This window comes from Rhyacophila brunnea, unplaced genomic scaffold (assembly GCF_057557595.1).
Source record: "Rhyacophila brunnea isolate RB1 unplaced genomic scaffold, BYU_Rbru_1.0 scaffold_3, whole genome shotgun sequence".
Lineage (NCBI taxonomy): Eukaryota > Metazoa > Arthropoda > Insecta > Trichoptera > Rhyacophilidae > Rhyacophila > Rhyacophila brunnea.
The window spans coordinates 57,133,794-57,155,095 of record NW_028232965.1 but is presented as its reverse complement, the minus strand read 5'-3'; the positions used below and the strand labels follow the sequence as shown (position 1 = coordinate 57,155,095).

Genomic DNA, 21,302 nt, shown 5'->3' with positions numbered 1-21,302 from the left:
TTAAATCAACAAATGGTTGACTCGTGCTGTTTATTTTGTACAAACTGTAAGATTTAGTGGCACGCTTCAATTATACTTTATTTTATCTTATCTTATTTGTAGATTTCATAAAATTTTACAATTTTTCGACCGTGCGCACATACTTAAAAAATCGATAAAAATATTTATTTAAATATTTTAAACTTATAGACGCGATCCCTCGACTGTTGATATTTATTTTAATGATGATTGAGATAACGCTATGTATCGTTTTTAAATACACAATATTAATCTATATTATTAATTGTCATTAATTCTGAAAAAGTGAAAACTGAAAGTGATAAAATACCGTTGGATAAAATACATTATAGACGCTTTCAAGGACAAATAACATAAATACATTGCGAAAAGCTTTTAAAGAATCCATCCTTCCAATGTTTAATTCATAAACCGAGTTTTCAAACCACTTTTCTTTGTCCCTTTTTTCAAAAATTCACTCATCTCGGAGACAATCGAATTAATATGCCAACTCAATTTAATCCACAAAACATTTTCGTGGAGTTTATAAGTTGTCCACTTATATTGTTTTAATTAAATTTTCACAATCGCCTATAAAAAGGAAACTATTGATTTTAACGCTATTTATAAAATATGACTTCCTAAGTAAATCGTGTAAATAAATTGCGATATACAATATATACGACGATACGTCTTGATATACGTATATATATTATAATAAGTATGTGTACTTGATCTTGAACTTGGCGCCGGGTGTCGAGTCGAGATGATTAATTATTTACATTTCTTCGTGGAGTAGAAAACGAAAGGAAGAAAGAAAAGAATCTGGTCGCTGTACTGTACTGCATTCTCTGCAATCTTCCACGAATTTGTTTATTTTTAACACTCCCGCTTTCAGCTTTTCATTGTGCTTTTGTTGCCATACATACAACTCGCTTCAGTGACACACTTAAGAGATACATCTTTCAATGAATGAACTCATTTAAGTATATTTATTCTTACCGATCTATAATTTATTTTACATTTTTGGTGCGCAGTTTTCTTTGTCTTCGAAATAAAATCATTTTTATTTTAAGCTAGGTATATTAAATGTAATATTTAATCGTTTTTTTTAATCCATTGACGACTCATTGATTAATGACATTAACTATAAGTAGATACCTACATACCTTGATATAGTGAAATATTTATTCATCTTATAAATTTAAGATTATTTCATAGAATTGTGATGCTGTGCTTTTAATTATTGAGCTTTCACCGTGGAACAAACTAAAAAATTTCAAAAAATATGTCACATATTTTGAGTCTGAGCTTAAATCCAATGTTTTGTGCAAATGACTTATACCTACCTTGTATTGGTCGTTCCCTCATGGCTGAGGATCGCAACTACCTTGAAATTCTGTAATATTTTGAGAGACCAAGACTTTCCAGTTCCACCCTTGTCGATCCTCTGCTTCTCTCAGGGCTGAATGAACGCTGTCCCCAGTCAGCTCCTTCTCTTGATCGCTTCGACGCTATTCCTCCTCTTTGATTTCCCCGGAGGCTACCCAAAACCACCTGTCTCACCAGATAATCCGGTCCGGGCAAAATGCTTTTTACAAAAAAAGGAATTTGCAGCATCTATGTAACTTATCCTGATAGTCATTAAATTATATGAATCATTTTTTTTACTTATATTATTTTAAAACATACACCATTTACCACTTTTTATAAAATTATATAATATATGTTTTTATAGTTAAACGTCAAAGAGTATTTAAAAAATACACGAAGACATAGTATGTACCAAAGCAAGATATTTCTAGTATTTAAGTATGTTCATACTACTTGAAACTGTCTTATAAAATTTTTGAAACCTTCCCCTACTTCTTTGTATAGATGTTTAGAAAAGAATTCTTATCATTGATTCTATTAATCTAAAATCTGTAATCAATAAATAATTGAAACACCGCCTGCGATCCACTGTCACGCTGTCTGAGTAGCCACGAATGATTTGCCACAAATGTCAAAGCAACTAGGAACCCTTCATATCAATAACCTGAGCTGACCCTCCGCTTAAAGCCCCTTCTCTTAATGAGGATATTATTGTTTTGTAAGCGCCAGGCGCCTCTCGTTCGTTTGACAAGGGCGTTATATGGGGCAAGGTAAATGAGCAAGTGTATCCAGAAGGGGGGCTCCAAGACATTTTGAATCGCGTTTAGTAGTCTTATTAACAGCTGTTTTATTTATTTTTTTTACTCGATTTTAACCCTAATAAATATACTGTATCAACGCCGTCTATTTCAATGGCTTGTCGCAAATATTCTTTTATAATTCATTTAAATTTCTTCTTGGATTTCGGAGAACCTTCACTTAACAACCGTTCCAAGCCGTCCAACTGATATTTACAAGAGTATTTTAATGTTGGTAGATATCTTCTGTTACTTTCCACAATGCACATCTATTCTTCAATTCTATTAACACATTGACACGTGCTACGCATTAATCAAGATAATTTCAACCTGGTCTTTGTATTAAAGATCGCTAAATACCATCCACAGGCTGTATACGGGGGAGCTATGGGATGCTGGCGACCTGAGAAGACGTTAGAAGATTGGCGAGCAATACGGGTTCTTGAAGGTGCTATGTAGTGTCCATATGCTCCACCTAAGGAGCGTACATGGTTAAAGAAGAGGATTTACAGAAGTGTCAGAACCTTCTGTGACTCTGAAAAAAGTTCTTTATTAAAGGGTGCCTCATCTGGCATGGCTGCATTTCATTCATAGCGGGAATTTCCCTAACCGAATGCGAATATTGAAAACGATAAGTGGGTAAACGGCCTTGTCGCTCCAAAAAAGCAGGGGATGTCCCGCGCTGCGGATCACCCCTCTGCAGAACCGTTCGTCCTTGCGGTTAGCCTTTTACGTAACACTTTGGCGGGACCCCACGGATTGTTTGTAGAACAATCGGGGGTAATTTGGAGAATCCGGGGCCTTTGATTGCTACAGGTGTCGAAGGCCAATCGCGATTGCATCGCGATGAGCTCACTCTGGGGGGAGGGGAATGATTTAGCATACGTCAAAGGGTTTCAAATAAGGGGCACAATACACAAACTCAACGACATACGATACATGATTCGCTCCTCTATAGAATTTCACTTCAAAACTTAATTCATAGAAATATATTAAACGGTAGGGGCGTAAATATCCTAACATGGTTTTATTTCACGGTGACATATTTTTGATTAAAATCTTTTTAATTCTTCGTCGGCGTACCAATGCATCTTTTCCGTAATATGTTCTGGTGTAACAGGCCTTAAATGAACTTTTTGACCACTTTACTTCAATGAAATAACAATATCTAATAATAAAAATATGAAATAACAGTAGGTACATACATATTTCTTCACCGTGGCTTGGCTTTACCCCACACGGAATTGAGTAGCACACAAACCTACATGTGTTAGTGAAAACCCCGTAACAATCTGGAGTAAACTCTTCATAATATCTAACCTTCAGGCTGCTCTCGTGGTGCAGTGGGTAAGGCGCTCGCCTTCCACCCGAGAGTTCCTGGGTTCGATTCCCGGTCATGACAAAAACATTTATGTGTTTTTCTCAAAGCCTGGGTGTTTGTGATTGTTCAAAATTACTAACAACCACCTTGTACGAAAAAGCAAGGACATGGTTATTAATAATTCTAAAAAAAAAAAAAAATATCTAACCTTCGACCCGATTAAGCGCCGTGAGTTTCTTTAGGTGTCTCATCTTCTCTGCGTGCTATGTGAACAAAAAAATGGAGGGACCGACGTAGGTGTAAGTAAACTGAAGAAACTCTATGTAATGTGGAACTCGTTCTTCCGTTTCAGTTTCACCATCCATGAGACTCAGCTATAGTAGCATATTTCAAATTCGTTTAGACTTTTACCGTCCATATCTTGGAGGCAAATAATATAGATACAATTTTCGAAAAGAAATCCTTACTTTACGCATTTAATACCATTTATAATGTTTTTATTAATCTAAGTTTGCTGTTCGACATTTTTGACAAGTTTATCAGGGATGTTAGACCCGAAATATACATATTCGCTGAAGTATTTTTTATATAACTATTGACTATACCAATAATACTGAAACCTTTAACAGTAAAATGAAAACTAAAATTATTAAAAAACTTTTGTAATATTAAATTATTAATTATTCTGATACCTACAACATTACTTAGTATGTAATTCTGTGTCTACAAATATATATTTTCTACTACTCGTATTTCAGAATAATATACAAAGAATATTAATAGGTAGTTGCGCACTTCATTACCAATACCTGTTCGCAGTCAATAAACTTATTGAAATAATGATCATACGTGTGCTGACATTTTACGTGAAAGGTTACTAAACTTCTTGAGACGACTGTATTGATTGAATTTCTAAGAATGGAAAACACTTACACTGAGAAATTTATATAAATGATTCATTACAGTCACGAAACTGAGACTTTTATAATGAAGGAACATATTTTTAAGTATCCATAATAAATTATTATATTTTTAAATTCGAGACACATACGAAAACTACGTAAAAATTATGTTCATCGTGAATACTTTAATGAAACTGTTAATTCGTGATGTAAAGTCATTATAGTAATTAAAATAAAACACAATATGTGATACTTATTCCACATAATTGAATGATCAGAACCAGTTTTGTCTGCTTAAATAAGAAATTTTTAGCTGATGAATTGTTAATAATGTCTCATTTAAGTGCAGGAAAACTATCCTGATAATTATGAAATGTGAATAAAGTACCACATGTTTTGTTTTATGTAATGTAGTTTATTGTATAATATGTCATATTATGACAATAAAATACATATTATTTGTCGTATACGTAAATTATTAATTTTATTTTACAATACTGATCAACTTCTTTCAGACAATAATGATTAATGTTTTGACTTCCCGAAGCTATACAACAGTCAAATTTTAAGCGCTATTATTTGATTATATCATCAAAACTTAAATTAAAATGATAATTGATTCACGTAATTTAATTGCGATCGGGGTCGGTTTTGTCGGCTCAAGCCTTAAGTGATCAATTGAATGTAAAAATAGTTACTAAATTAGTATCTATATATGTACTATAAATTATTTTGTTTTATTGTTATCATTTCTATGTTTTATTAAACGTCTAAATGTGACAGTCTTTCAGATTTCCAAGACTAAATTTAATATCATCAAAAAGCACTTTAAAAAATTTGATTTTTTCCATTTTTCATGCCATTTCTCACCGCCATATTTATGGATTATTGCTTCACGAAAACTACATTGCATATTCAATATCGCTCACCGCCTGCCCCCTCTCACCGTGCAGCCACTTAATTTTTCCATCAGAGCCTCTCCATCCGCCAGCCCAGCCACCACCTCGGGCATCTTGACATCTCGTCTGCGTCTCCTCAGACAGGTGGCAAACAAACTTACACCTCCCCCCGCCATCTCATTTACAACGCTGATTTTATTTTTACCCCTGACGCTGCGTTCTCTGGTACCACCCTATCAACGCCTCCGGGGCCGTAGTGGTCAGAGGTGGATTAGAAAGACTATTAATTAAATATTACGTATTTTTTTTAAATACTTATCACAAAAAATCTTCAACAATAGGGAATGACTGTGGATCGAAAACGTCTGATGGTTAGCCGAACCGCCAGGCATGGTGGACGAATGTATTCTTGTATGTAATGTTTAAAATGTAAATAATATATAAAATATGGAAACATTACAGACGAAGACCAGAAGAACAGGAGAATACTTATTAAGAAGTTATTTTCATGATACACGATCGGTTTCGTCTTATTATTTATTATAAAATTATTGATGTGTTGATCGGTAAAAATATTAACCTAACAATATATTATTATGATATCATGTTTTCTCAATAGTGTAAATTATTAGATTATTCTAGTATCATGAATCCGAAATGTTTCAGTTGTTTTTTTTTGTATTTAATAAGTATTTATTAAACATACATAATTCTGAAAACACTCATGAGCCAATAGAAAAAATCTTTTTCGAAAAAAGTAAGAAACCACACAATGCACAGGATGCGACATCCAAGAGACGCATGTTCGATTCCTGCCGGGTGTCTTACTTTTTTCGAAAAAGATTTTTTATTCTATTGGTTATATTTTCTCATAAGTGTTATATTATTAAGAATTATATATGTTCAATAATTAGAATGATACATCATCAAATCTTGTGAATTATCCGTTGGATACAAGACATAGTTTATTTATTCACTATCAGCTCCGTCCACTCTTCCTGGTCTCTCTTTCTTCCCGTTCATGTACAAACACCGAACTTTCTGAGTTCGTCTATCCAATGGGTTTTAAGACATCACTGTGGGAGTGTAGTGCACCTTCGGTACCACTGTATGACGGAATTTGTCCAGCGGTTGTGCACTCGTCAAGCGACATTTTCATCTGCTTAGCGACCTTTATCACATCGCGTAGCTTTGTCACATTGGTTGTTTTTTGTGTTCATTACGCGTTATGTCCAATATGCACCAATCCATGCCACATTGCGCTACTCGTATTTTTTGGATTTTAAGAGTCCATGTTTCACGTGCATACGTGAGCCTTGATAGCAATATTGGTTGAACACTTTACGCTTAAGATAGTACGGGGTCACTTTTGAATATACGATTCATGCGCCCACCAACATTAAAAGTAACTACCTAATTGTGAAAGGAAATGTGAATTATTCTATGAGAAATTAAAAGTATCGGTACTAATCGGTTATACCGGATAAAGCGGTAAACACATTTTTTAAATAGCCGATATACTAGATTATTTGTTAGTTTGGGTTAGTTTAGGTTAAGTAAGGTTTGGTTATCCTAACAAATAATCCAGTATATCGGCCATTTTAAAAATGTGTTTGCCGCTGTATCCGGGATAACCGACTAGTACCAAAGTATCTATCCCAATACTTTGTCAATAATCCCATTCATTAGCATTGAAGTAAAAACTATTATTCGAAATCCAATGGTTAACTGTATTTTTACTATTGTATATAGCTTCCGTAAATCCACCCCTGTTCGTGGTCTGCGCCACTTCGCCCCTCGCCCCGTATTGAAATATCACGCAAATAAATATAATATAACACAACCTAAAGAGGTCGGGGTTCATAATATTATCTCATCTCCTCGCCAGGGTCGGGATGTCTGAGCAAATTACCGGTATGGAGGGTGCAGGATCCGCCAAGGTCACGACATTAACGTACCTCACCGTAACACTTAGATTCAATCAATTTTTTCGATTTTATTCATTTACTCTTCAGACAGACTTCAATTAATCGTATTCACCAACGCCTGCTGTTTCATATCGACTGCCCCAATACATTAAGGAATTAATCATGTTATTAAATTTTATTATAGCTGTATTCAGTGGCGCACCCAGGGGGTGGGCCAAGGGGCCCTGGCACCCCCCAAACATGAAAATTATCTCAATGATTTTAAACATTGAAATTGAAAGCCAATAAACTATACCTTTGGGTTTAGACAAATAAAAACACGGCAAAAAAATGATTTGTAATTCTCCAGCACCCCTTTTAGAAAAAATTCTTAGATTTTAATTTAACACAACACTAATGTCAGGTTTTTTAGAAACCCAATCCTTAATGGAACTGTCAAAAAATTCTCGGTGTCCACCCGAATTCCGGAGTGGTGTAGGTCATGGCTGGGGAGGGCTGACAGGGCTCTAGCCTGGGGGGCCCGGGCTGTGGGAGGCCCGGCGTGTCGGGTTGAGCAGATAAGTTAGATAAACACACATCATAAATTAGCTTTAATAGTAAAAAAAAGTCGCCTGCGGCGCTATTATACTTCATGCTCTTGAACATTTTCAATTACTTATATAATTGTGCAATATTTTTTTGATTATTATGTGTCGATACTCGACAGCTCCTTTATTAAAGTAGATGTATTAAAAATCGCCAATAATTCACTGTATAAGTACCCTTAATTTGAACTAAAACACAATTTGAAAAACGTTGATGTAGTGTTTCACACCGCCTTTAATTTTAGCGGTAGGTAGGGGGCCCGCCAAATATCCTAGCCTGAGGGCCCGTTTCAGGATGTGGGGACCATGGTGTAGGTACACCGAGTGGAGTGGTAGACAATAGACCGATAAACGAGAAATTAGGCTCTGAAGAAGAAAAAGAGCCTATGAGATTAATTTACATTCTCCTCCTTGCCCCCCCCCCCCAATATTAAATCCTGGGTGCGCCACTGGCTGTATTATTAAATATTAATAATTAATCAGATACAACGGAGAAATGGCATAATGGCAATAGTCCGCATCTGGCAATTTGGCGTGTTATTTTGTCAATGTGTGCTTAAATCCAGAGTACGTTGAGTGGATGGTTAACAACCTAGCTCCATAATCTCCTAAGAAACCTATTTGAGAAGCAACTTAGATCCACATCCTATTGTAAAACCAATGATGAATAAATGCCTGTTTGCCGCCTAAATCGATTTAATTCCGAATAGCTATTTTTTATCATCATCGTTATTTATGGAACTACAAGCCTTGGTCTCCTTGAAAAACCTCCTCCATCTTGGACGATCCAGCGCCGATATTTTTTTATATTTTAAGATATAATATACAGCTGAACATTTCGAATAATAACTGTGCAACAATTATTCATTCCAATTATTTCTCAATAAATGAATTATTATCGTGTTATTGGTCATGCGAGTCGGCATTAAGAAATTTTAGAAATCTCAACAAAACACAACATCCAAATATCTGCACTCCTATATTCTTAATTATCAGTAATCACTAGGTGGAAAACCTATCCAAGGATGTACAAAAAACTATCAAAATTATCGTTAATTAAAACGATTATTATGTTACAGAAAAATTTGCCTAAGGTCCCCTATAAAGTAGGTCCCAAATCCTACCATCATTTTTTATCATATAAGTCTTATTTCCACACTTACCAATTAACCTTCCAATAAATCTTTTTCATGCTTCTCCAAATGTTTTTTTCTCATTATTTTAAGGAACCTCCACAATATATAATATCCACGTACAATAATTTAATTGTACTATTTTTCAGTACGTGATGCGAACGACAGCTACGCTATTTTTATTTGCTTTGTTCATCTGTCACTGACTTTAAAATAATGTGTTTAAAATCGTAACTGCGTAGAAGAATCGTGTAAATTTAGGCTTATTTTTTTAGGAAAATGTAAAATTATATATAAATATCTTATATATTTAAGTTTTAATATAAATTGTAACTTAAAGTTTGCCCATGCATCGTTTCCTGGCAATAACTTTAGAAGCATTTAAAACAAATTGTAAGCTCCTTCTGCATTATTAATAGATATGTAAGTACATAAACGTCGCGTCAGTACTCTAGGTGCATGGTCATCTGTATTACACTTGCAAAATAACGTTACTAAACAAGCAAAATTACTCTATAATGATTATGGTCGCTAATAAAAACCCCGGAGAGCTCAATTACTCAGAGTCACGCATCATCTGTCCGATAGCAGGGTGCCCTGGAGCGAGCTGAGAATGAGGATGGGTCACCCTTTCAGTATGTCTGTATCTCCTCACGGTCCTGACCTACCATAAAACAATCTCAATTGACTCCATATTCAATATTAAATTACATCTCATCTCGACAGCGTCACGTCTTCTCTCTCTCGCTCGAGGTCACTTTTGTTGATCTTGCTTTATACTTTCTTATTATTTAATACTCCTCGTAAAATGGATTCCGCTTTCATTGTGAACTTGAACACCTTACATCAATTTTGCATAGCATTCATATTTCGTTGATGGAGACTAACTAAAATTATTTTCGATATATTCAAAGACTAGTAGCTCTAGGGTCGTAGGTCTGTTTTATTGAGAGTTTTGTGTACCTACCGGAAGCTTAGAATTCCATCTTTTAGGAAGTGCCTATGCGAATTTGACGCTCAGTTGATATTTTCGTGGATGTAATGTGTAAAATCATAGTTGCAATTTTCTCTTTTGTCTTCCCCATCTAATCATTTCTCTGTGTCTTCCCTACATAATTTTAAACCGACATGTATGACGTTCTTAACCTAAAAATATATATATATATATAAATCTCATCTAAAATAGAATGCATTTTTTTTTACATAAGCTGTTCTGCGATCGTCCAAATCGAACAGTGATTCAACTGTGTTGCAATGAGCGAAAAATTATCTAAGCTTAAGTACCTACTTATCATACTGAGCATATCAGTCACGTAATTTTCTTCTGTCCATCGGCGTCGGGCTTCACACCATACGTGGAATGCAAGCACGTAGATCGTTTATATAGCATCGCTGCAAGATGTTAGACCACATTTCGCATATAGGTATAGAACAACTTATATATCAAATCCTGTACGTCACGGCGCAGCATACGCTGGACCAGAGAACTCAGAAATAATGGAAACTGAATTTACGTTAATTTAATTTACGACGTTAATTAAAAAAATCCACATGCTATCGAACACACACTGGATTACGGGCGCGGGGAATGTTGTAGCGGTAAAAGTAAATACAAGGGGACGGTTTTAGTTCCAGAAACGACTGTGATGACGTAGGTGACTCGATATGAAAGTCTCAATGTATGCGAAACGCCTACACCACAGAACTCGAGTTCCGTCAGATTCGGTGGTCACATATTCTCAAAGCTCAATAATTTTATAAAACAGAAGCTTTCCAGCACCTGATTTTGTAGTCCCTACATATAAGTCAACGCTAATTATTAACAATAGCTAGCACAGTAGCACAATGTTGATAAAAGTATTATAAACGCAGCATAATAGAAGAATAATATTGTGTAGGTATTTTATTTTGCCCGAAGCGCCAGGTGTTTCTTACTCACTTACACAATCATAATAATAATGTTATACCGCGAACTTTTATTTACCTACTTATCTACACTTTCGCAATATTACGCATGGAAGCTTTGGAAGCCGTTAAGTTTACTGTAGATTCAAACTTTTACTGTAGTATTAAACTTATTAAAAACCATAAAGTTGTACGATATAAAACGTAACTATGTATTAAATTATTTCTCATTTTATCTGTTAACTAGGTATGTAGATAATATTTACATTTACACTTCCACACTCATACTTGATATGAAATAATAGATGTGTTATAAAAAAAATATTTTTTACTTAAATGTCTACACTGCATGAGAACATTTTTATATTCGATGTAACTATTGTCAAGAACTTGTCTTTAACATGTTAGGTATATTAATTATGTAAACTATCATACCTATCATTATTAACGTTGTATCATTGGTATTAACAAGACTTTCAGGCAATTAATTAATCTACTATCTATCCCACAGTAGGTACGCAATTACAATGCAATCATATAATATTATAGTGGAATACAGTGGCGCACCCAGGGGGGGGCAAGGGGTCCTGGCACCCCTCAAACATGAAAATTATCAGAATGATTTTTAACATTGAAATTGAAAGTCAATAAACTTTACCTTGGGCTTAGACAAATAAAAACACGGCAAAAAATGATTTATAATTCTCCAGCACCCTTTTTAGAAAAAATTCTTAGATTTTAATTTCGAAACACTAATTTCGGGTTTTTTTAGACACCCAATCCTTAATGGAACTGTCAAAAAATTCTCGGTGTCCACCCGAATTCCGGAGTGGTGTAGGTCATGACTGGAGAGGGCTGACAGGGCTCTAGCCTGGGGGCACGGGCTGTGGGGGGCCCGGCGTGTCGGGTCGACCAGATAACTGAGATAAACACATATCATAAATTTAATTAGCTTTAATAGTAAAAAATATATATAAGAAGAAAAAGAGCCTATGGGACTAATTTACATTCTCCTCCTTGCCGCCCCCCAATATTAAATCCTGAGTGCGCCACTGGTGGAATAGGCACAAACTCTACACAGTTTAGCAAAAATACGTAAAAATACTACGTTCGATTATGTATGTATCGTTTCTTAGAAACGATAAACTAATTTATTATCTATGTACCTAGAGGATTTAGTATAATATAAAAAAACAAAATTCTTTAATTAATAGATATTGAAAACCAGTTATCGAAATTCATAATATTGGATTTTTTCTTAATAATTGCGTACTTAAATGTTTATATTAATTGTTCAATTTATTTATTTTGATTATGTATGGTTTACAATGTTTACATCGTATGTACGTCTTCTTATGGTCTTAACTATGGACCACCTTTACCATTTACCTACTTGACTATGCAATAAATTAATGATGAAGTGAAATCAAATGTTAGATACTTACCTACCCTATATATTATAATATAGGTATTCAAAACTCGCCTTCATTATATCCTACTTCCTCTCTACTATGCTATCGTCTCTATGGACTGCTGTTATTAGCAGAGTAGGTACAATGTTTTATAAATTTCATTTCATCGTTACATTATTTTAAGTGAAGTTTTAACTTGCTTTAAATTACTTACATCCCACTTAATTGAAATCAGGATCAATACTCACTCACTCGTATTATTATTGTGCATTATTATTTTGATCGAGTCGTGCATCTGGCAACATCGCACCAACGCGCCAACCGCTGAGGAAATGACGTACATTTTTATTACGCTCCGTTTTTTGCCCATTTTGGATTTGACAGCTGCTGCTACATCCCTTTATGACGTGCCAATGCAATACCTTTTAAAACATTCACTTTCATCATTATAATAACTATTATTTTTATTAGGTACCTCTAGCATTTTCAAAAATAAGTATTATTGTGACAAATTGCTACTCAATCATTAATCCAATTGCTGCATTTTGATAGGCATTTTGAATAAATTTAATATTAAATTTCTTTCTAAGTAGGTACCTACCTATATGAAAATTATCTTACTTTGTATACAGACTGCAATTACAATAATTTACAGTTTCTAGCTTGATATCATTACATGCAAGGCTATTTTTTTCATACACTCCAATTTGATTTACATAATAATTTTAATAAAATTATTTACACGTACATAATTTTACATAGATAATAATTATTTAAAATATTATAGTAACGAAATGCAATTGGCTCCACGATAATATTATATCAAACAGTGCCATCTTACGGTATAATATTAAAGCATTTATCCGAGAAACACACCACAAGTAGAAATATTGTAAAGTTTTTTTGCTTATACGCAAACAGATGTCACTATCAGCAACTAACGATGTATTCACACGAATAACAATAAATTTATTTTCAGAGAATTAATAATTTCATGTGCATTTTTCGAAAAGTTTCATTATGATAATATTATTTAGTCTATAATTTTGTTATTATTTAAAATATAAGTTGTAGTGTTAATTCGTGCTTTTATTTTATGATTTTCTTATGATTTTCGTTTCCCGTTTTGTTGTAGCTTATTTTCGGTCCCGATGGAACTCTTCAAACAGCCAAAGGAGAATCTCGCAGGGGCCGTGGAAGGGGTCGAGGTGGCGGAGGGGTACGTTATACATTTCATTTCATTTATGATTTTATGATTTATCATCTCATTATTCATACTTCATATTTCTTTCAAGTTTATTTTATGCCAACACAGAATATGATAATATTATGGTATCTACCTACCTATGTCCGTAAATTTACTAAATTATGTAGGTACCTACCTATATGCGAAACCTCCTATCACGAGTGTAGTTAGATAATAGGTATTATAGTTCATGGGTTTTTAAGCTATTTTTTTCAGAACGTAATTACCTAATATTGTGTCCATGCCGTGTCAATGTTTTTTTTTTGGTACTTATATCATTTTGGAAATACTATTCAGCTCCGTGCGGACGTTTGTACCTATAAGGTCTGATACTAATAATAATATCAATGTTTTAGCGGAAGGATGTGTTGGCCACTGTATCGATAGGTCAATAAACTTCCTGTGGGAAGAAAAATTGAATAATGCAAAAGTTGTTCATTGGACTGTCGATAAAATTATAATATAAAAGTGTATTATTGTTTACTTACAAAATATCTATTCCTTTATTTCAAAGCAAATAAAGTTGGGTAGGAAAATGATTTCAATACCTATTGTTGATGGTGTCATAATTTATGAACGAAAAACTACATAATAGGTATTATAAATATATTTAATAGATATTTTTAAATGAATTATCATCTTATATTTAAAAAAAAAAAACTATTAGAAACCAAATTGATGGTTTTTACTTTCCACATTAAATTTATCTTCCGCCTGTTAATTAATTTTTTAGTCTGACAGAATTATTTGATAATTTTTGCAAAACATATTTTCTGTCTGACGGTAAAAGTGCATGTCTATAGCTATAATAATACCTACTATTTATAGGGATGTTAAAGTCAACTCTCTAATTAAGAGACAACGGTTCCCTTTAATTCGCTGTTCATAAATGTCTGCAGTTTCGCGATGTTTTACAAACTTTGACCTGGCAACATTGCGTCAAATGAACGTGTACTTATTAATGTCGGAACGTTCCTAATTTGAATTTACTCAAGTTGGAACCTTTCCCTTAACAATGGCATCGGACGCATTTCGCTGGGCTGAGTGCATACTGCATACAGTCTCACAACGCTCATACACATGGCCAAAAGTACACACAAACACACCAGTCTCTTTCTCTACCTACAGAGTTTAGTATCCATACTTACCTTGCACGATAAAATATAGAATCAAAGGACGTCGTCTTTATAAGTTTCGATCGCCCCGAAGAAAATTATAGACGGAAATAATAATAACAGATACAAACAGACTCTACATCTAAATGAAACTAATAATATGGAACCTTATTTATACAGTTTACCCATTTACTTTATCAGTAAGAGAATGACATTCTAAATTCAATATAGCAACCACAAATAATAATATTATATCGCAGTCAATACAATAAAAAATGTAACAAAAAATATTTATCTTAATTCTATTTACTGTTTCCACAAATTCAATATATTTTCAGTTCTTCCTCGTTTACATTATAGGTGGTAGGTAGTTACTTGCATTTCACATTGAAACAAATTCTACACAAGGTAATAGGCACCTACTATTGAAGAGCAAGAAATACATTCATAAGCCCTTATATATAATAATATAGGTATTATGTAAGAATCAAGGACTACTAGTTCCTAGTTATCAACAAAGTCCTCACCTGCCCGAAGAACAGAAAACAATAAATTAATATTAGCATTCGATTCATACCTACCAATAATTGATTCTACTGAAATACTTTAAAGCGTACGTCAATTAATTATTCTGTAGTATGTCTGCTTCCAGTGATAACAACTGGAAAAGAACACGAGATGCTTTCACATAGTAAACAGTATATTATAATATAGATTATAGGAAGCGGAATTTCCAGCTCATTAAAATGAGAAATTGAAATATTTTAAACAGCTGGCACTTGATTTGTAGACGAATAATAACTATTGATAAATATGTACGTTTTCACATTATCTTGAACATAGGTTTGTTTACGTGGAGTTTGAAATTGAATGGTACGATTTTTTAAATGCATTTTCCGGCTTCCTTACAAATGAGCGGAGAAACTTTCAAACTCGACCACTGCCGTTGTAATTGCAAATTTGGGAACGCAGCTATGTAAGTATAACCTACCCCGCTGGTACATAGAAGAAGTAATATATTCAGTCTCCACTGCGCACGCGCGTCGCCTCCAATCGATAGCCAACCTTACGATATTGTTTTTTTTTATTATTATTTTCTTCGTCTTTCACCGTACAGATTCTATTTTGAAACGCAAAAACCGGTCCCTTTGCGAACGGAGTCAGTTCGTTTTTTCGTCACTTGGCTGCCAACTTTACGATGATGATTCTATTTTGATATGCAAAACATCTCATTTGAATGACAGTTGAGTTCATATAGCGACAGCCAAACGGCGGTGCCAACTTCATGAAAATAAAACGGATGTACGACTGATTCTTTTGAAAATGTACGGGAAATCGCTACACTATGAAAACGAAAAACATAGTTTGAATAATGGATGCATTTGATAAATTAATATAGGCCTAATGTATTAATTTTCACCTCAGTAGTAGATATAAATTATAATTAGGTAATACATAATACAACTACTAATACAAGTGCATATTATTATAATTGGATTGGATTTGAATAACGTGAACTTCAATGATTGTTGAGTTAAATTTAAAGAATACCTCAGTTTGTTTTCTAAAATTAATAGAAAAAATATTTTATAACAAATAATATTCATACCGAGCAAAACATGTATCCTAACAACAACGTATGGTAGATTCTTAAATATTAATTCATTGAATAAAAAATGGTTTAAATATTATGAACATACTTTTGTTAAAAAAATAACTTATAAAGTATTCCAATTCAGGTTTCTATAAATATAGTATTTCTTTAAGTTTTTCGTCACAAAATCGTTGCTACGAGGCGTAGCGGTAGATATCCAATAACAGCAAAGTTTTCAAACCTATAGCATCAGCTGTAATCCATCCAGTACTGAATGAAGGTCTCCTCTAGCTGCTTCCACTCTTCTCGGTGACTGGTTCTTCACTGCCACGTACTTCATGTGTTTGTTAAGTGCCCTTTGGTAACTATTTTACTCAGAAGACTGCATTCGCCGAGCGATTTTCTGGATTAGTACAATTATTTCATCTATCACATCGCACACCCTTATCTGATTGTTTACCCTCTGGTTCATTTTGTTGTCTTTTTGCGGTATACCCATCATGCAGTTTTTCGTGCCACGCTTATTTTTAATGATAATAACATATTGTTAAATGCCACGTACCAACCCATTAATAAACAATATATTAAAAAACTGTGATTCCGGAGATATTAATTTCTTTTCATAATTTTGTCTCGAATTAAACATGAATGATAACTATTATTCTTACGTATTCTTAAATTATACAGAGAGGACTCTTTGTACATTTATACTTTATTATTTATATTATATTTTAATCACGTACATTCGAGTAAGAAAATGGCGTCTGGTAAACAAAACACCATTGAGAACTAAAGGAAACATGTAAGTAAATCAACTCTTCAAAAAAAATGGGTTGCTCCAAATTGGCAGTCCACGTCGCAAGAAGGATTCTTACCAGGAAAGAAAATGAACGGAAGATAATGAAATGACATAAACGCAAATTCTACAATATAATAAAAAGATCTAAAACTATAATTAGGTATCTAAATTAGTATATTATTTCATATCGAAGTTTAGATAAATTAATTCATCGTGACGACATCAAAAAGTGCTTGCTGATAATATCCAAATAATAGAGTTCTCTCAAGTAAATTTGAGTCTAATTAATAACAAATCATTGCATCTTTTTTTCTTTCTTTGCAAATTTATGATTATAAAGAATCATTTACTAAGTTAACTTAAGATTTTTTCTGATTCTAGATTCACTTATTATAGGATTTTGAAATAAATCACGGAACCCTTGTTCTTTTAAAAGCGGGAGAAGGTCCAGATATTAATGCACTCGGAATGGGGCAATATTTTTTGACGCGGACAGGTAAAACAGCTGTGAGAGCATAACACCGCCAGGGGATTTGTTTTATCAGCTAGGGTCGCGTCGAAAGTTGTGGGCCGCCAAGGTCACCAACCCCCGGGCCTCGAGTCGTCACCCCTGGCTGACCCCGGACCCCGCCCGGCCCTCCGCGACCCCCTCGCCTCCCGAGGTGTTCGCTTGCCCTCAGGTGCACGACCGCGGTACGGACGCTGGCGGAATATCGCGGAAAAGGCACCTTGTAAAAATAAGCAACTTTAATTATTATTATTAAGCAAATTTAGAAAATTAATTACGAATTAATAATCGGCATGATTTCATTCTGTTATCATAATTATAAAATCACTAGTTTCGAGAAAGCATTGATCTGTCGAATAGTTTTTTAGTTGACACAAGTCATCGTCGTTATTCCCGGCTATGTTAGGCATGACCCCACATCCTCAAGCGGGCCCCAAGGCTAGGATCTTTTTCGGCCCCCCTACCTATCACCAAGGTTAAAAGCAGTGTGGTGCTCTACAGTAGCATTTTCTAAAAGGTGTTCACGGTAAAATTAAGGGTTTTTAGTGCATTTTTAATACTTACATCTACTTGAATTATGGAGTTATTAAGTAGTAATGGCACAATTAAAAATTACATCGCACTACACATATTTTAAAATATAACCATTAATAACGGAAAATAGTGCAGCAGAGGTTTTTTTTTTACAAATTAGAGCAAATTTGTGATGTGTGTTTATGTCACTTATTTGGTCGACTGGCCACGCCGGGCCTCCAACGAGCCAGGGTCCCCAGGCTAGGGCCCTGTCACGATGTTAGGTTCAATCCATTAACACTTTGGAATAAAATTCAACATAGGTATCCTCTGTATAACACTATAACTGTTTGTGTTTTCAACTCCGCAGTTCTAGACAATTTCAAGGAAAAGCTTTTTGAAGAAAAACCTCTTTAGAGACGGTAGCATAAAGTTGCATATAAGAAAAGGATGACAGATCAAAACTTGTCACGAAATATTATAAAGTATCTGGCCATGAGTATGATATGCGAAGACGTGTTCGATTCTGATGTGCAAAATAAAGACAAATTTTAAAATAAATATAGAAATTCCAATTCCAAAATAGTAAAATGAATTTTCCTGTCAAGTAAATAAATTGATTATTATATATAATTAAAAAAATCATATGCATTATGTAAACATGGGTTCGGTGTAAGAATAAGAAGATGTCCTAGTACTAAAAACACAAAATAACTCTACTATAATTTTTTAAAGTAATATTTTAAGTAAGGTTTTAATTTGATTTCCGCTAATTCTCTTGAACTCCATTATATTTTTTTTAACATTGCATAGGAATTATAACTCTTCCAGAGTGGTGAGATAGTATTAATTCTGTGTTGATATATTCCACCTACGTGAGAATGAGTTTAGGTGGATGTTGTTTTATAAATTCTTAAAATAGGGTCTGCTTAACTCATCCGGTGTACTTCCTTGTACCTATCTAATTCATATACTGATATATCTCTTTTTATGTAATACTGTTATATTTATCTTTGTTTCTAAATGTCATGTTGTGAACGTCTTAAACTTATAATTTGTAATGTCCACAATATGTTAAAAAAAAAAATGAATTGAATTGAATTGAATTGAAAAATGAATTGAATACACAGATTGGTTTCAACCCTTTTAGGTAAATGTCAGTGGCGTTGCGTTTTTAGTAAGTACCTGTCAGAAAACTATCTGTTCTTACGGATTTAAACAGGTTAAATTGAAACTCAAAGTATTGTTTATTACATGGTTTCCACTTTTTACTCATATTATAATATGTAATTTGGTGTAAATTAGTTATTGGAGGACTTAAGTTACAAATGGTTAGGTAAAAGTGTTAAGATTGCGCAATTATTACTGTTTGTATTTTTTTTATTTTTCGGGATTTTGGCCTTCGGCATTCCGGCCATTCGGGATTTCAGCATTCGGGATTTCGGGATTTCGACCCAAACCCGGTAATAGTGACAAATAATAAAAAAAATAATTATTCATTAATTCCACATATCTAAATAAATACCTACCTAGTTACTATAACCATTAATAAAATACCGTAGTATAGTTTATCAAACTATACAATGCCACATAGGTATATACGCGCGTGCGTATCATTTAAAAACAATGTATAAATAATAACATTGTATGTGGGTATTAAGGTAAGTAGGTATATCAAAGCAGGACGCCAAAATCGATAATTATGTATACCTGCTTTTACATTGTGTAAATAATTAGAGATCTCAGATTAAATTGATACCGATATTAAAGCTACCTATCTGTATGTATGTATGGATTGCGTAGGGATAACTGTGTAGATAGAATATTCAATTTCCTTCTGACGTGGTCATTATTTTGAAACCCATACCTCCTCGTCTAGCCGATTCTCCCCTTTCGTGGTTTTAGCTACATATTTCATAAACATGTAAGTCCTGCATATTAAACCGTTTACAAATATGTATAAGTACAAATTTACTAGACAGCATTGAAATACCGAAATTATGTATACCTGCATGTTTAATTACTTTTCACCCTTTCACGTTCAAGCCTCAAAAAGCACAAGGTCGCATTATTTGCATCGGTCTGTTACGACGCCCTGCTACTTTTAAATATTACCCTGCATCGCGTAGATCGCTGTTATAGTCGCCTCGCTGGATGTAGGACGACGGGTTTCTTTAGTAGTGTATCTCGGTTGGTTACGGATTCAACTTGTTGCCATCGTCAATAGTCTGGAATCGGCATAATTTTCACGCGCAATACCATTAGCCGCGTACTGACTGAGCGAGGAGCCTCGCGAGCTGCCTCGGAAATTTGCTTCGCGAAAATCGCTGCCCGGCTCGCAACAAAATTAACATCACGCGAGGCAGCCGCGCGCAGCACCTTTGAGCATTGATAAACCGACAAACGAATTTAAAAATGTATTACTAATTAATTTTGCAGACCACACCGTCCGGTACACAATACTATAAGTACTTGCGTACATTTAAACAAAATAATTAATAAACGACCAGAGTTGCTATTTAATTATTATTTTGCCATGATGGAAATTGAAAACATTAATTCGATATTCAAAATTCGTGTGAGAAACATAATCCCTGCCCCGTCTCCTTCATATCACCTCTGCCAGACAGAGAGGGTCGCAAAATTGTCCAAAGCATAAATTTGTGAGGTTGAGATAATTAAAAATCAACATTTACTTTGGCCCATCCCATGTCCAATTATTATTCCATCTCTCTTCGACACCGAAGAAAATCGATCCATGCCTGCTTTCCTCAATAATTTCTGAACAAAACAAAAAAAAGTGATCTAATTAGACACGTTGCGTATCAACATTCAATTTCTATATTCATACATAACCGATGAAACCGTGTATGTATACAATTCACTGCTTATCGTGTTTTAACAAGGCATTTAAATGCCAGATTATTAATTATTATCTCTTTTACTAATGTGGTAATATAAGTTATTTTGGTTAAAATGTCGTAGTTTAATTACCAGTACATTAAATTTATAAAAAAATAATATCGTAATTTTGTTGAATTACTTTATATTATTATATTCGTCTTCATTTATTTGTAACGCACGAGAGAAAACATAATCTAAATGTGTAGAAGAGAGCGAGGCAGGGAAAAGACGTATTATTATATCATCATCATCATCAGCCGGGGTCAATCCACTGCTGGATGAAGGCCTCCCCAAGCTTTCTCCAACTCTCTCGGTCCTGTGTCGTTCGCTGCCACGTATTTCCGCCGAACTTTACCAGTTCGTCAATCCAG

At 34.1% G+C, this 21,302-nt stretch overlaps 1 protein-coding gene across 1 annotated transcript in view; it reads left to right on the top strand.

The window, feature by feature from the left end:
* Positions 1–21,302, top strand: part of LOC147068599 (methylcytosine dioxygenase TET-like) — a 190,682-nt gene that overhangs the window by 90,245 nt on the left and 79,135 nt on the right. The window contains exon 3 of the mRNA XM_085952344.1: positions 13,388–13,471. Within this exon, the coding sequence (XP_085808470.1) occupies positions 13,388–13,471 (84 nt within the window). The remainder of the gene's footprint in view (positions 1–13,387; positions 13,472–21,302) is intronic.